The sequence below is a fragment of the Dendrobates tinctorius genome, unplaced genomic scaffold (assembly GCF_039654945.1).
Source record: "Dendrobates tinctorius isolate UK_male_01 unplaced genomic scaffold, ASM3965494v1 ptg000060l, whole genome shotgun sequence".
NCBI classification, from domain to species: domain Eukaryota; kingdom Metazoa; phylum Chordata; class Amphibia; order Anura; family Dendrobatidae; genus Dendrobates; species Dendrobates tinctorius.
In genome coordinates, this window is record NW_027361728.1 from 23,824,402 (window position 1) to 23,838,691 (window position 14,290).

Below are 14,290 nucleotides of genomic sequence, written 5' to 3' on the forward strand. Positions count from 1 at the left end.
GGCTTGACACTCCAGCAACTCAGCATTTAGCACATTTAACCGCTGTGCATATCCTTCTCCGAAATACACCATATCAGTCCGGAGGCTGTGTCTCTCTCTGAAACTTTTCCTTCAGTTTTTTTTCGGTGTCTGTAATGAGGCGACCTCTCAGCTGAGCTGCCTAAGCCTCCAGTACTACCTGGCCTGGATCGGGAGTGACAAGTCCCACTACCAAATCCTACTCATCATTCCAATAAAAACTGGCCCAGAACTACCATGAATAAACTGCTGCACCTATCATTTCTACCGGGTTTTAATATCTCACCCAGCTTAATTTTCTGGGAGAGATATACACTCCATCCAGTATCCTCTGTTGGCTGCCTACAACAGATATTACAGCAGGAGATCACAACTGATTCTTTCCTTGAAGTAAAACACTTCATTAAAAACAGGCAGTGAAATGTTTTACCTCACAGAAACCAGCAGCTGTGATCCCCTACTGTCCTGTCTTTATACTCTTGCTTCCTCCCCTGCCCAGGAACTGTGGTGTGATCCGACCATGTTCCTGACCGGTCATTCACAGCCATTGCACAGTACACAGCAAAGGAACATTTACAAGATTATCTCAGCACATTAATTAATATGTACTTTGTTCGTGGAACAACCCCTTTAATGCTGTAGTCCTGAGCTAAACTTTTTTTTCTTGATAGTTCTAAGGTATGCGGTCATGGCATGCTGGAGAAGACTGGGGAAAAGAGGCATTAGGCTACATTCCCACAATGAGAATTCCCAGAGTTTTTGATGTTGAAAAATTGCTTGCTGATTTTCTGTATACAATGCAATTCTATGGGGAAAGTCCACAAATAAACTGTGTACTCACAAAAGAAATCAACATGTTGCGATTTTAAAACACGCACTGCAAGTTAGTTATTGCTGAGTAAAATAAAAGCTCAGTGGACGTAAGATTTCTATAAATCCCATCCACTTTGCTACAACTTCATGACACTGCACATTTTGTACAGCGTAAAAATACAGCACCAAAAATGCATTGTGGGAACGTAGCCTTAGTTTCACAAGTAATCCAGTTCCTTGAACGTCTCCATAACAGCACAGAAACATTTCGTCTTATTTTTTATTGTCTAATACTTATTAACCAATTTAGTCTGACCTGATGTTTTGTTGTAACCTACTGGAGTGGTGGAATGAGGGGGCTTTAACCCACTCTGCATTGCTCTCATTTCACAGGGAAAATAATCACAATGTCAAGTATGCAGTCATTGAGACTTCCTGGAATCCAGGTTAATGGAAAAACCAATACCTATTTTTTATATTTAAAAAAAAAAAAAAAAAATATTGAGAATGCTTCTTTAACCTCTTAGGCCTCTTTCACACTTCCGTTTTTGACAATCAGTCAAGATCCGTCAATTTTGAAAAAAAACGGATCCGCCATTTTTCTTTGCGGATCCGTTTTTTTCCCCATTGACTCATTATTGGCGGATCCTGACTGATTGCCGTCCGTTGCATCCGTTTTTATGAGGATCCGCCACAATGTTAGTGTCCGTCAACATCCTCAAAGATTTCCAAACGGAGCTTGCAACGTTTTTTTTGGCCGGCGGATCCCCCAGACACTGAATTAACCCCAAATTCTGTCTGGGTGCCGGACAAAAAAAAAAAAAATCTCTCTCTCGGCCAGCGGTTCCTTTAAATTTCCTCATTTTCAGGATCCGTCTAAAAACGGATCCTGTGCCATCCGTTCACATCAGTTTAGAACTGATCCGCTTGTCTGCGTTTTTGGCGGATTTTAACTGATGCAAATAACTGAAGTGTGAAAGAGGCCTTACCGACCGCTGACGGGATAGTACGTCAGTGGTCAGTATCCCCTGCTTTGAGGTGGGCTCCGGCGGTGAACCCACCTGATAGCCGACATGTCAGCTGTTATAGACAGCTGACATTTGTCCACAATAGGCTTGGGCGGAATCGCGATCCGACCGCGCCTGTTAGTTAAATCCTGCTGTCAAACGCTGACAGCGGGCATTTAACTAGAGCTTCCTACGCCCGGCCGGAAATGAGCGTATTGCCGACCCCCGTCACGTGATCGGGGGGGGGGGGGGGGGGTCAGCGACGCGTTGCCATGACAACCAGAGGTCTCAGAGACCTCTATGGTTGTTGCCGGCAGATTGCTATGAGCGCCACCCTGTGGTTGATGCTCATAGCAATGCTGTATTTCTGCTACATATAGGCGATCTGAGCATTGCCTATATGTAGCAGAGCAGATCAAGTATGGGATGCTTCTAGACGTCCGCCTTTTCAGCCCCGGAGGATGCCATGTCCCGCGTTGAACGGGCTCTCACTCCCTCCGGCAGGGTTTCCCCTTTTGATGAATAAGCTAGGCATATTGCGTCTCTTATCCAGCGGGCGATAGTACTTTTTGTGACACTCGAGCACTTTTTCGGGCCCTGAAAGGAGACAAACAGAGCCCTACTCTGCCTTCAAGACTGAGTCCTCTTTAAGTACTCTAGTACAGCTCTTCTGACATCTAGAGTATGGAACCTTCGTTCCTCCACTGTAGCGGGACTATCAAAGTAGAATGGTAAATAAATCTCTTGGCTCCTATGAAACTTAGAAGCGACTTTTGGTAAATAAGATAGTTCTGAAACCCGACCCAGCTTAGCTTGATAAATCATCAAAAATGGATTATCTATTGATAGTGCCTGAATATCAGTGACTCGTCTTGCAGTAGTTAAGGTCACTAATAAAGCTGTCTTGAGAGTTAGAACCCTAACAGAGACAGAGTCTAAAGGCCCTTTTACATTTAGCGATGCACCAGCGATCCGACCCGGTCAGGATCGCTGGTGCATCGCTAAATGATCGCTAGTGAGCTTTCACACAGAAAGATCTCACAGCGATGCAGCAACGCAGCGCACGACTCACCTTTCACACACAGCGATCCAGACGTCCTCCCGCCCGCCTCCACGCGTCGCTCGTCTCACACAGCAGGAAGCCCAGCATGAAGCTGACGACGAGAAATGGAGCCGCCCAATCTCGCGCGATCAGCGATGGACAGCGGGGGAGCCGGTCGGAGGCAAGTATCACACATAGCGATATCGCTATAACGTCACAAAACCAGTGACGTTTTAGCGATATTGCTAGCTATATTGCTTAGTGTAAAACCCCCTTAAGGGTTCGAAGGGAGGACCTGTTAATGCGTCTAGCACAAGGTTTAAATCCCACGAAGGTAATCTAGGAATACGCACTGGATCACTGCCTTCACAGGCTTTTATGAATCTAGTGATTCATAAAAGCCTTGCTACATTATAGTTATACAGGGCGCCCAAAACAGAGACCTGTACTCTAAGGATGTTAACAGATAACCCCAACTCTCAGCCATTCTGCAAAAATTCCAGAATTGGAACATGGTCAGACAGGGGGCTGAGTGGAATAACAAAAACCTTCTCCAGGTCTTAAAATAAATTGTGGTGACGTCCTTCCTATTCCTTAGTAAAAGGTGGTAACTAGGGCTTCTGAAAACCCTCTACGCCTCAATAGCTCCCTCTCAAATTTCATGCCATTAAGTGGAGACCGTCCATCTGTGGTTGATGGAACGATCCTTGAGAGAGAAGTCCCGGACTCTGTAGCACCCAGGGGTCGGTCACGGACATTGCCCTTAGCCAAGAAAACCAAGGCCTCTTGGGCCAAAAGGGGAAATCAGAATTACTCTCGCTCCCTCCTCTGATCTTTCTTAGCACTATAGGAATCAGACACATCGGAAATGCGTAGGCCAGAGTATAATCCCACCGGACCTGAAGGAAGTCTACTACCGCTGACTGATCTGATGTCCGTAGCGACACAAACCTCCTGACCTGCCCTGTTGCTCCTTGTGGCGAAAAGGTCTATGTCCGGAAGGCCCCATAACAATATGATCCGTCTGAAAATGTCGGTCTAGGGACCATTCCCCCTGGCACAGGGAGTGTCCACTGAGATAGTCTGCCTGAACATTGCACTCCCCTCTGATGTGAAGTGCCGATAGGGAGAGGTGACTCTCGGCCAAGGAGAATATGTTGTCTGCGGTGGACATTAGCGATTGTGATCTCATCCCCCTTCATGATTCAAGTAGGCCACCACCGTAGTGTTGTCAGTGTATATCCGCACGTGGGTGTCCCGCAGAATCGGTAGAAACTCGAGAAGTGCATACTTCACTGCCCGTAATTTTTTCAGGTTTGAGGAATCCTGTGATTCCCTGATTGTCCACTTTCCCTGGGCTAGTCTGTCTCCCACGTGAGCTCCCACCCCAAGGGACTGGCATCTGTTAGCTATACGGTCGGGTTTTATCCTCCGCAGCACCTCTTTGGACAGATGTAGCGGGTTTAGCCACCATGATAAACTGCTCACAGTGGCGACTGACAAATCGCATTCTCCCATCGAGGTAGCCTCGCATCCTCCTGTCTGCCTTGAGCACCTCATTCTGTAGCACCCTGGTGTGAAATTGGGCCCACTCTACAGCCGGCATTCAAGACGTCAGAGAACCCAGTAAGGACATTGCATCTCTCAAAGACAGATCTGGATTGTCTATTATCTTCCCGACTTTGCAGACGATGCCTAGCTTTTTGTCCTCTGGAAGAAAGCAATGTTGAGCTACCGAATTCAAGAAGAGGCCGAGGAATCTTTGAAGGGTCGAGAAAACTAGTCTTGATTTCTTCAGATTGACTAACCAACCGAGACCCTGTAGGGACGATGATATATGGTTCAGCCGGGTACTGCACTGGACGGCCGACCTCCCCACTATAAGGAAATCGTCCAAGAACGGAATAACTAGGGTATCTCGTTCCCTCAAATGTGCCATCACCTCCGCAATCATCTTGGTGAACATAAGTGGTGCCATGGACAAACCTAACAGCATGGCGGCAAACTGAAAGTGTCTAACCTGATCGCCCAGCCGTACAGCCACTGAGATATTGCTGGTGGTCCTGGTATATAGGCTGGTGGTAATAGGCGTGTTTTAGGTCCAGGACCGTCATGAAAAACCTTGGAAACAGAAGTTTGGTTGCAGACTTGATGGGTTCCATTTTAAAGGTATGAGACTGCAGGAATGAATTCAGCTTCCGCAAATAAAAAAGGGTTCTGAAGGAACCATCTGATTTGGAGATCAAGAACAGAGGTTAATAAAACCCCCTTCCCTCTTGGTCCTTAGGAATCTCAATTAGGACCCGTTTCTGCATTAACTGCAGAATTTCCAATTCCAGGGCCTGTTGGCGATCGGGGGAGTCTCCTAAGGTTGTTAATAGGAAGGAGTCTGGAGGATTACTCCGGAACTCTAATTTCAGCCCGGAAGATAGTACATCGAGGATCCAGGTGCTGGACGTTATACGGACCCATTGACTATAAAATTATTTTAATCTACTGCCCACCGGGAGATCAGGGCTAGTGATACTTGTGCCTATACTTGCAGGATGAGGCCCCACCGGAGTAGGCACCTTTTCTTTTCGATTCTGCTGGCGAAAGATGACCGTCTCCTTAAGGTGTTCCTGAAAGTAGGGGTAAATAGTTTAGGGAACACTTTTTCCTGTCACTTGCCTTTGTGAGGATTTCATCCAGCACGGGACCAAACAAGTACTCACCCCGGCATGGAATAGCACACAACTTGGTCTTAGCATGCGCATCCCCCTTCCAGCTCTTTAACCAGAGGGCTCAGCGAGCAACATTTGACAGACCAGCAGACCTGGCAGCTAAACGCAACAAATCGACTGAAGCATCCACCAGATAGGCTGCCTCTCCACGGATCTGTGGAAAGGAGTCCAGTATCTTGTCCCTAGGTGTTCCAGACTGTATCTGGTCTTCCAACTGCTCCAGTCAGACCATCACAGCTAAAGAGCTGGCCACGCCCCTGTCACTGCCAGAGCGCACACACGTGGAAGCCGACCGGAAATGGCCCACACGCGGCGCAGAGCGATGAATGCCACCGTCCCGGATGAACACAGGGAGCCTCACTTCCACCTGCGCCGTGTCCACGCGACCCAGGCAGCACCACCAGTACCCTGGGATTGCGACATCCACGCCAGATGAGGAGGGGTCTGAACAGGCAGAGCACCCCCGACACTGCTTCTGGGATCCCAGCTCTGCCGTTCTGGCAGAGACCGCGCACAGAGGCTGATTGGACACAGGTAAGATTCTTGTCCGTAGGTTCCCATCAGGACAGGAACCCAACTGAGGAGACAAGAGGGACTGCCCCCTCTTTTAACCTGTAGGTTCCTGTCCTGGTGGGCGGATCCCCTCGCTCAGTAGGGTGCTGTTGTGGCGATAGCGGTGTGGCCGTTTTCGAGATGCACAATATAGAGGCAAAAAATAGGCTGCATGGTCAAATCACCATAAGAAAGCCATTACTGCGCAAATGACACAAAGTATCTTGCCTTCTATATGCAAAACAGCACAGAGACAAGCCTCAAAATTTCTGGAACAAGGTAATTTGGAGTGATGAGACCAAAATTAAATTTTTGGGCCACAACCATAAACGTTACTTATGGAGAGAGGTCAACAAGGCATACGATGAAAAAAAACACCGTTCCTACTGTAAAGCACAGAGGTGGATCGCTGATGTTTTGGGGATGTGTGAGATACAAAGGCGCAGGAAACTGTCAAAGTTGAAGGAAAGATTAATGCAGCACATTATCAGCAAATACTGGAGGCAAATTTTCAATCATCTGCCTGGAAGCTGAGCATGTGACGTACTTGGACGTTCCACCATGACAACGATCCAAAACACAAGGCCAAGATGACCTGTCATTGGCTACAGCAGAACAAAGTGAAGGTTCTGGAGTGGCCATCTCAGTCTCCTGACCTCAATATCATTGAGCCACTCTGGGGAGATCTCAAGCATACAGTTCATGCTAGACAGCCCAGGAATTTACAGGAACTGGAGGCCTTTTGCCATGAGGAGTGGGCAGCTTTACCATCTGAGAAAATAAAGAACCTCATTACACCATTGTATCTCTGCTGCTAGTCTATGGACTTGGACTAATATTTAGTGTTACATTTTCATTCATTTCTGCATTACGTGCCCATCATTTTTCCTTATTATTGTATTCAAAAAAATATTACACTAAGCTGGTAGAGTTTATTTGAAACAAATTCACCAGAATAAGTAGACAGGAAATTAAGATTTACAACACTGAGCAGTCAGGAGCACTAGTTATCAGGGAAAGCCTTAGGTGTATCATCAATAAGGGTCTTGTCCAAAGTCGGAAACTGATACCATGGACCATCTCCGTTCTGTCTCATAGAGCGGCGTGCTGCAGTCTCATACAGCCTGCAAGAAGAATCAAATCATAATTGAGTTATGGTCATTAAAAGATTACAAATAGATATGAGACTATCAGTGAACATTGAAGGCACCACAACACCATGTGAGAAACTAATCCCAGAGCATTGGGGCCCATCTACAGGTACACAGAGATGGCCGGACACCTGGCTGTGTAGGAGCTCTATGATCACAGCCAAAAGTCAGATCTCATCAGAGGAAAGCCTCCCATCCTGAACAGACAACAATTCCAAAGATGTAATCATCATCTCAAAATCCTCTTTCACTTCCCCTCAGTAAGTTGGCAAATGGCCCCTGTTTTGCACTGTAATGCATTCCCAGACTCTTAAAAGGAAATTACCATTAAGAAAAAACATACAGTATTTATCTGCAGCCATAGTGCCAATCTGTAGGTAAATACATTTTAAAAATTGGTCTAACAATGTTTGATTGTAGAGAAGCTAATGTAATATTTCCCTTGCAGCCGCTCACTTCTAGACAAGCAGCGGCACTGGGTGATGTGCAAACTCAGCACTCTAATAACTCTCCTAATGCTGTGAGCGACTTCCTGCACTTCACACATACTACGAGCAAATGTCATTAAATCAACAGGGAAAGTGCCCGACTTGCGCCCTGCCGCCAGAGCCTGCCAACTTGACTTGAAGCGAGTGGTTACAGGAAAAATGTAACCGGTTTCTCATCCAGTCGGACATAACAATGTATAGAATGTAGTTGCGTGCAGTCTACGACTACGGCTACTGTTAAATTCCGTTGAGTTTTTTTTCCTTTATCAGTTCCATTTTAGCCTTCTGACAAATGTATGTACAGGCAGAAAAAACACTGCAAGCTACAAACCTGAGCATACGTTTCTCGTTTTCAACATGAAGGACACACAAAGTTTGTTCATATGCCGCCTGATAATCTTTATATACGTGGTGGACAAGAAAACGGGTAATCGGATGCTGAAAGAGAAACATCACAAGTCTCATGAGCTGTTCTCACAGGTAAATATACATGCCACAATAGTGTGACCTAACCACAGTGAAATCAGCAATCCCAGTAATAGTGGTCAGTCCTTGTTCCTATGGGAGGTACGCAAATAGCTGAAAGAATGTCATTAAATGATAGCACTATTATGATCGTACAAGTAACCTGTAAGTGGACTATTCTGTATGGAAAAATACCAGCTTTAGGGGCTTGCTCACACTTAGGCATAAAACAGGATTGCACTTGAACCAAAGTTACTCAAAATTGCAGCAGCCTGCGAAATCGGACAGTGCGAGACTAATAAAAAATGTCATGCCATACAGCCCATCAGTTTAACATCAGACTTTTATGGATATATCACAATTCTGTAACATAGAAAACTGATAATGGTCCTGTAAAAGATTAATAGCTGCTGAGTAAAAAAATGGATTGTATACAAATGACAATTGAGAAAAAAAATTGTCCCACTCTTCTGGATGTCAATGGACTGATTATATGTAAATGTGAGTGAATCCTTAAAGAAATCACCATTACGAGTTCTCATACTAGTGTTATCTCTAAGGCTAAAAGAGCACTACGTCCATGCACATAGCATATACAGTGGGGAAAAAAAGTATTTAGTCAGTCAGCAATAGTGCAAGTTCCACCACTTAAAAAGATGAGAGGCATCTGTAATTTACATCATAGGTAGACCTCAACTATGGGAGACAAACTGAGAAAAAAAAATCCAGAAAATCACATTGTCTGTTTTTTTTTTCATTTTATTTGCATATTATGGTGGAAAATAAGTATTTGGTCAGAAACAAGCAATCAAGATTTCTGGCTCTCACAGACCTGTAACTTCTTCTTTAAGAGTCTCCTCTTTCCTCCACTCATTACCTGTAGTAATGGCACCTGTTTAAACTTGTTATCAGTATAAAAAGACACCTGTGCACACCCTCAAACAGTCTGACTCCAAACTCCACTATGGTGAAGACCAAAGAGCTGTCAAAGGACACCAGAAACAAAATTGTAGCCCTGCACCAGGCTGGGAAGACTGAATCTGCAATAGCCAACCAGCTTGGAGTGAAGAAATCAACTGTGGGAGCAATAATTAGAAAATGGAAGACATACAAGACCACTGAGAATCTCCCTCGATCTGGTGCTCCACGCAAAATCCCACCCCGTGGGGTCAGAATGATCACAAGAACGGTGAGCAAAAATCCCAGAACCACGCGGGGGGACCTAGTGAATGAACTGCAGAGAGCTGGGACCAATGTAACAAGGCCTACCATAAGTAACACACTACGCCACCATGGACTCAGATCCTGCAGTGCCAGACGTGTCCCACTGCTTAAGCCTGTACATGTCCGGGCCCGTCTGAAGTTTGCTAGAGAGCATTTGGATGATCCAGAGGAGTTTTGGGAGAATGTCCTATGGTCTGATGAAACCAAACTGGAACTGTTTGGTAGAAACACAACTTGTCGTGTTTGGAGGAAAAAGAATACTGAGTTGCATCCATCAAACACCATACCTACTGTAAAGCATGGTGGTGGAAACATCATGCTTTGGGGCTGTTTCTCTGCAAAGGGGCCAGGACGACTGATCCGGGTACATGAAAGAATGAATGGGGCCATGTATCGTGAGATTTTGAGTGCAAACCTCCTTCCATCAGCAAGGGCATTGAAGATGAAACGTGGCTGGTCTTTCAACATGACAATGATCCAAAGCACACCGCCAGGGCAACGAAGGAGTGGCTTCGTAAGAAGCATTTCAAGGTCCTGGAGTGGCCTAGCCAGTCTCCAGATCTCAACCCTATAGAAAACCTTTGGAGGGAGTTGAAAGTCCGTGTTGCCAAGCGAAAAGCCAAAAACATCACTGCTCTAGAGGAGATCCGCATGTAGGAATGGGCCAACATACCAACAACAGTGTGTGGCAACCTTGTGAAGACTTACAGAAAACGTTTGACCTCTGTCATTGCCAACAAAGGATATATCACAAAGTATTGAGGTGAAATTTTGTTTCTGACCAAATACTTATTTTCCACCATAATATGCAAATAAAATGAAAAAAAAACAGACTGTGATTTTCTGGATTTTTTTTTCTCAGTTTGTCTCCCATAGTTGAGGTCTACCTATGATGTAAATTACAGACGCCTCTCATCTTTTTAAGTGGTGGAACTTGCACTATTGCTGACTGACTAAATACTTTTTTTCCCCACTGTACATTAAAGTTCCCTTAAATCCCCATACACCAGAGGCCAAAACATTGTTCTATTGGCCTCTGTCTGGTCATTTATACATCTGCATACCATTTATCTACCAGTGTAGGAAAAAGCAGCAGACTGCGCTGTCCTGTACAGAGAGCCATCATAAAAAAGTACATTATTTGCAATGAGTCCTAATGCTGGATAGAGGACTGTGCCTGCCATTTGATGTATGGTAAGAACACGCAGTATGCATTTAGCGTTAGTGACCATTTTGGGCAATCTATTCATTTTCCAATACATACCCGGTGGTATTCCCATGGTTCAGGGACATAATCCTCTGGAGTTTCCACTAATTCTGCAGGTCCTAATAAAAATAAACATCATGACTTAATATTTTTCAGCAGCAATGATCAGTCAGTAGATATTACAGAATATAGCTTTCCAAGAAAAATTATTTATTATATCTACCGTAATTACTACACATGGCAACTCCATGGAAAAGGCTGTTTTCAGGTTCCTCATGACTGGGTTCACCCCATACTTGTACACACTTGGCATGATGATATTACATTATTATTATAGTGCCATTTATTACATGGCGCTTTACTTGTGATCATTTTCATATATGGTTTATCAGATCTCTCTAAAAGGCTACTCATCATTAAAGGGAATCTGTCACCTATTTTTTGGCATATAAGATGCAGCCACCGTCATGAGGGGCTTATCCACAGCATTCTGTAATGCTGTAGATAAGCCCCCGATGTAACCTGAAAGATAAGAAAAACGAGTTAGATTATACTTAGCGGGGGGGACGGTCTGGGTCCGATGGGTGTCACGGTCCATGTCCTCCCATCTTCTTGCGATGACGTCCTCTTCTTTGCTTTCCGTCGCGGCGACGGGAAGCAAAGAAGAGGACATCATCGCTAGAAGATGGGAGGCGCCGGACCGCGACACCCATCGGACCCGGACGGGACCTTTAAAAAGGGGTTGTCCCACAAACAAAAGTTTGATTAAGTGACTAGATGTTGGAAGATAAAGCATTTTCACAATTGGATGTGTTTTAAAAAATATTGCTGTTCAGAGAACCTATAATGCTGCCCCTGCCTTATCCTGTGTAAGGCTTGTACCCGACCAGGTAGGGAGGGAAAATAAGTGAATATTCTGTACTGATGGCCATGGCAGGGTCTACTCCTGAGTTATGTTACTCTGCCCTGTCTGTTTGCTTCATCTAAATAACAATGGTCTGCAGTATACCAGAGGACATTTTGGCCTCCCTTAGCCCCTGTCCTTGCTTTCATCTTCCTAACCAGGCCAATTTTTTAAATGCTGACCACTGTCACTTTATGAGGTCATAGCTGAGAAACGCTTTAACCCCTTCATGACCCAGCCTATTTTGACCTTAATGACCTGGCCATTTTTTGCAATTCTGACCAATGTCCCTTTATGAGGTAACTCAGGAATGCTTCAACGCATCCTAGCGATTCCGAGACTGTTTTTTCGTGACATATTGGGCTTCATGTTAGTGGTAAATTTAGGTCGATAATTTTTGCGTTTATTTGTGAAAAAAATGAAAATTTGGCGAAAATTTTGAAAATTTTGCAATTTTCAAATTTTGAATTTTTATTCTGTTAAACCAGAGAGTTATGTGACACAAAATAGTTAATAAATAACATTTCCCACATGTCTACTTTACATCAGCACAATTTTGGAAACAACATTTTTTTTTGTTAGGAAGTTATAAGGGTTAAAAGTTGACCAGCAATTTCTCATTTTTACAACAAAATTTACAAAACCATTTTTTTTAGTGACCACCTCACATTTGAAGTCACTAAGGGGTCTATATGGCAGAAAATACCCAAAAGTGTCACCATTTCTAAAAACTGCACCCCTCAAGCTACTCAAAACTACATTCAAGAAGATTATTAACCCTTCAGGTGCTTCACAGGAACTAAAGCAACATGGAATGAAAAAATGGACATTTTAATTTTTCCAACCAAAATTTTCTTTTAGCATCAGTTTTTTCATTTTCACATGGGCAACAGGATAAAATGGATCCTAAAATTTGTTGGGCAATTTCTCCTGAGTACATCAATATCTCATATGTGGTCATAAACCACTGTTTGGGCGCACCGCAGGGCCCGGAAGGGAAGGAGTGCCATGTGACTTTTTGATTGGAAAATTAGCTCCAATTGTTAGCGGACACCATGTCGCATTTGGAGAGCCCCTGTGTGCCTAAACATTGGAGCTCCCCCACAAGTGACCCCATTTTGGAAACTAGACCCCCGAAGGAACTTATCTAGATGTGTGGTGAGCACTTTGAACCCCCAAGTGCTTCACAGAAGTTTATAACGCAGAGCAGTGAAAATAAAAAATAATTTTTTTTTGCTCAAAAATGATTTTTTATCCCGCTATTTTTTATTTTCACAAGGCTAACAGGAGAAATTGAACCACAAAAGTTGTTGTGCAATTTGTCCTGAGTACACTGATACCCCATATGTGGGGGGAACCACTGTTTGGGAGCACGGGAGAGCTCAGAAGGCAAGGAGCGCCATTTTGGAATGCAGACTTTGATGGAATGTTCTGCGGGCGTCATGTTGCGTTTGCAGAGCCCCTGTGTGTCTAAACAGTAGAAACCCCCACAAGTGACCCCATTTTGGAAACTAGAACCCCCAAGGAGCTTATCTAGATGTGTAGTGAGCACTAGGGTGACCGGATCTCATATGGGGGGAAAAAATGTCAGAATCTTGTTCGTCTGGACCCCACAAAACGATTCCCCTTTCCAGATATTGAGAGAGCCAAAATTTGAGCTCGATCAAACGACGTTAACCCATGCCGCTCGTCGCTCAAAGTTTGAAAAAATCCAAATTGAGGTATTTTAAGATTTAGGTATTTTGCATAGTCTGTTAGACTATAAAGAATGTGACAACAACATTGCAGAAATAGCCCTGACCAAATTTTCGAAACATTTGTGGTATTTGAATGCAGAGTTGGTGGGATTATCGTTTTTTGATCCCACCATTACAGACAATGAAAAGTTGTTAATGGCTAATAAATTGCTCAGTAGCACAGATGAACCATCAGAGCACGCTAACCTACATGAGTTGATAATTTTACATAGTTATCTAATCTATTCTAGAGCTTTTGTTAAAGTAGTTTTTGAAACGTCAGAATATAATGCTCGGCATTTGCTTACAACTTGCAGGACATATTGCTTTTGTTCTTCATCTTTTGTCAGAAGGTCGTTAAAGTCGGTTACTTCCTACCTCTTTTAATTTTTCTTTCCTAACTTTTGGATTTACAACCCTAGCGTGCTCTGATGGTTCATCTGTGCTACTGAGCAATTTATTAGCCATTAACAACTTTTCATTGTCTGTAATGGTGGGATCAAAAAACGATAATCCCACCAACTCTGCATTCAAATACCACAAATGGTTCGAAAATTTGGTCAGGGCTATTTCTGCAATGTTGTTGTCACATTCTTTATAGTCTAACAGACTATGCAAAATACCTAAATCTTAAAATACCTCAATTTGGATTTTTTCAAACTTTGAGCGACGAGCGGCACGGGTTAACGTCGTTTGATCGAGCTCAAATTTTGGCTCTCTCAATATCTGGAAAGGGGAATCGTTTTGTGGGGTCCAGACGGACAAAATTCCGACATCGATTTTTTGCGGTCACCCTAGTGAGCACTCTGAATCCCCAAGTGCTTCACAGAAGTTTATAAATGCAGAGCCATGAAAATAAAAAATATTTCTTTTTACTCAAAAATGATTTTTTAGCCCGCTATTTTTTATTTTCCCAAGGGTAACAGGATAAATTGGACCCCAAAAGTTGTTGTCCAGTTT

At 44.0% G+C, this 14,290-nt stretch overlaps 1 protein-coding gene across 1 annotated transcript in view; it reads right to left on the reverse strand.

Annotated features, from left to right (window-relative positions):
- Positions 1-7,067: 7,067 nt before the first annotated feature.
- The window catches only part of NDUFB5 (NADH:ubiquinone oxidoreductase subunit B5), a 39,753-nt gene continuing 32,530 nt past the window's right edge, over positions 7,068-14,290 (reverse strand). The window contains exons 4-6 of the mRNA XM_073578784.1: positions 10,748-10,809; positions 8,126-8,232; positions 7,068-7,279 (exon numbers count right to left, since the gene is read on the reverse strand). Coding sequence (XP_073434885.1) covers positions 7,159-7,279; positions 8,126-8,232; positions 10,748-10,809 — 290 coding nt within the window. The 3' untranslated portion in view covers positions 7,068-7,158. The remainder of the gene's footprint in view (positions 7,280-8,125; positions 8,233-10,747; positions 10,810-14,290) is intronic.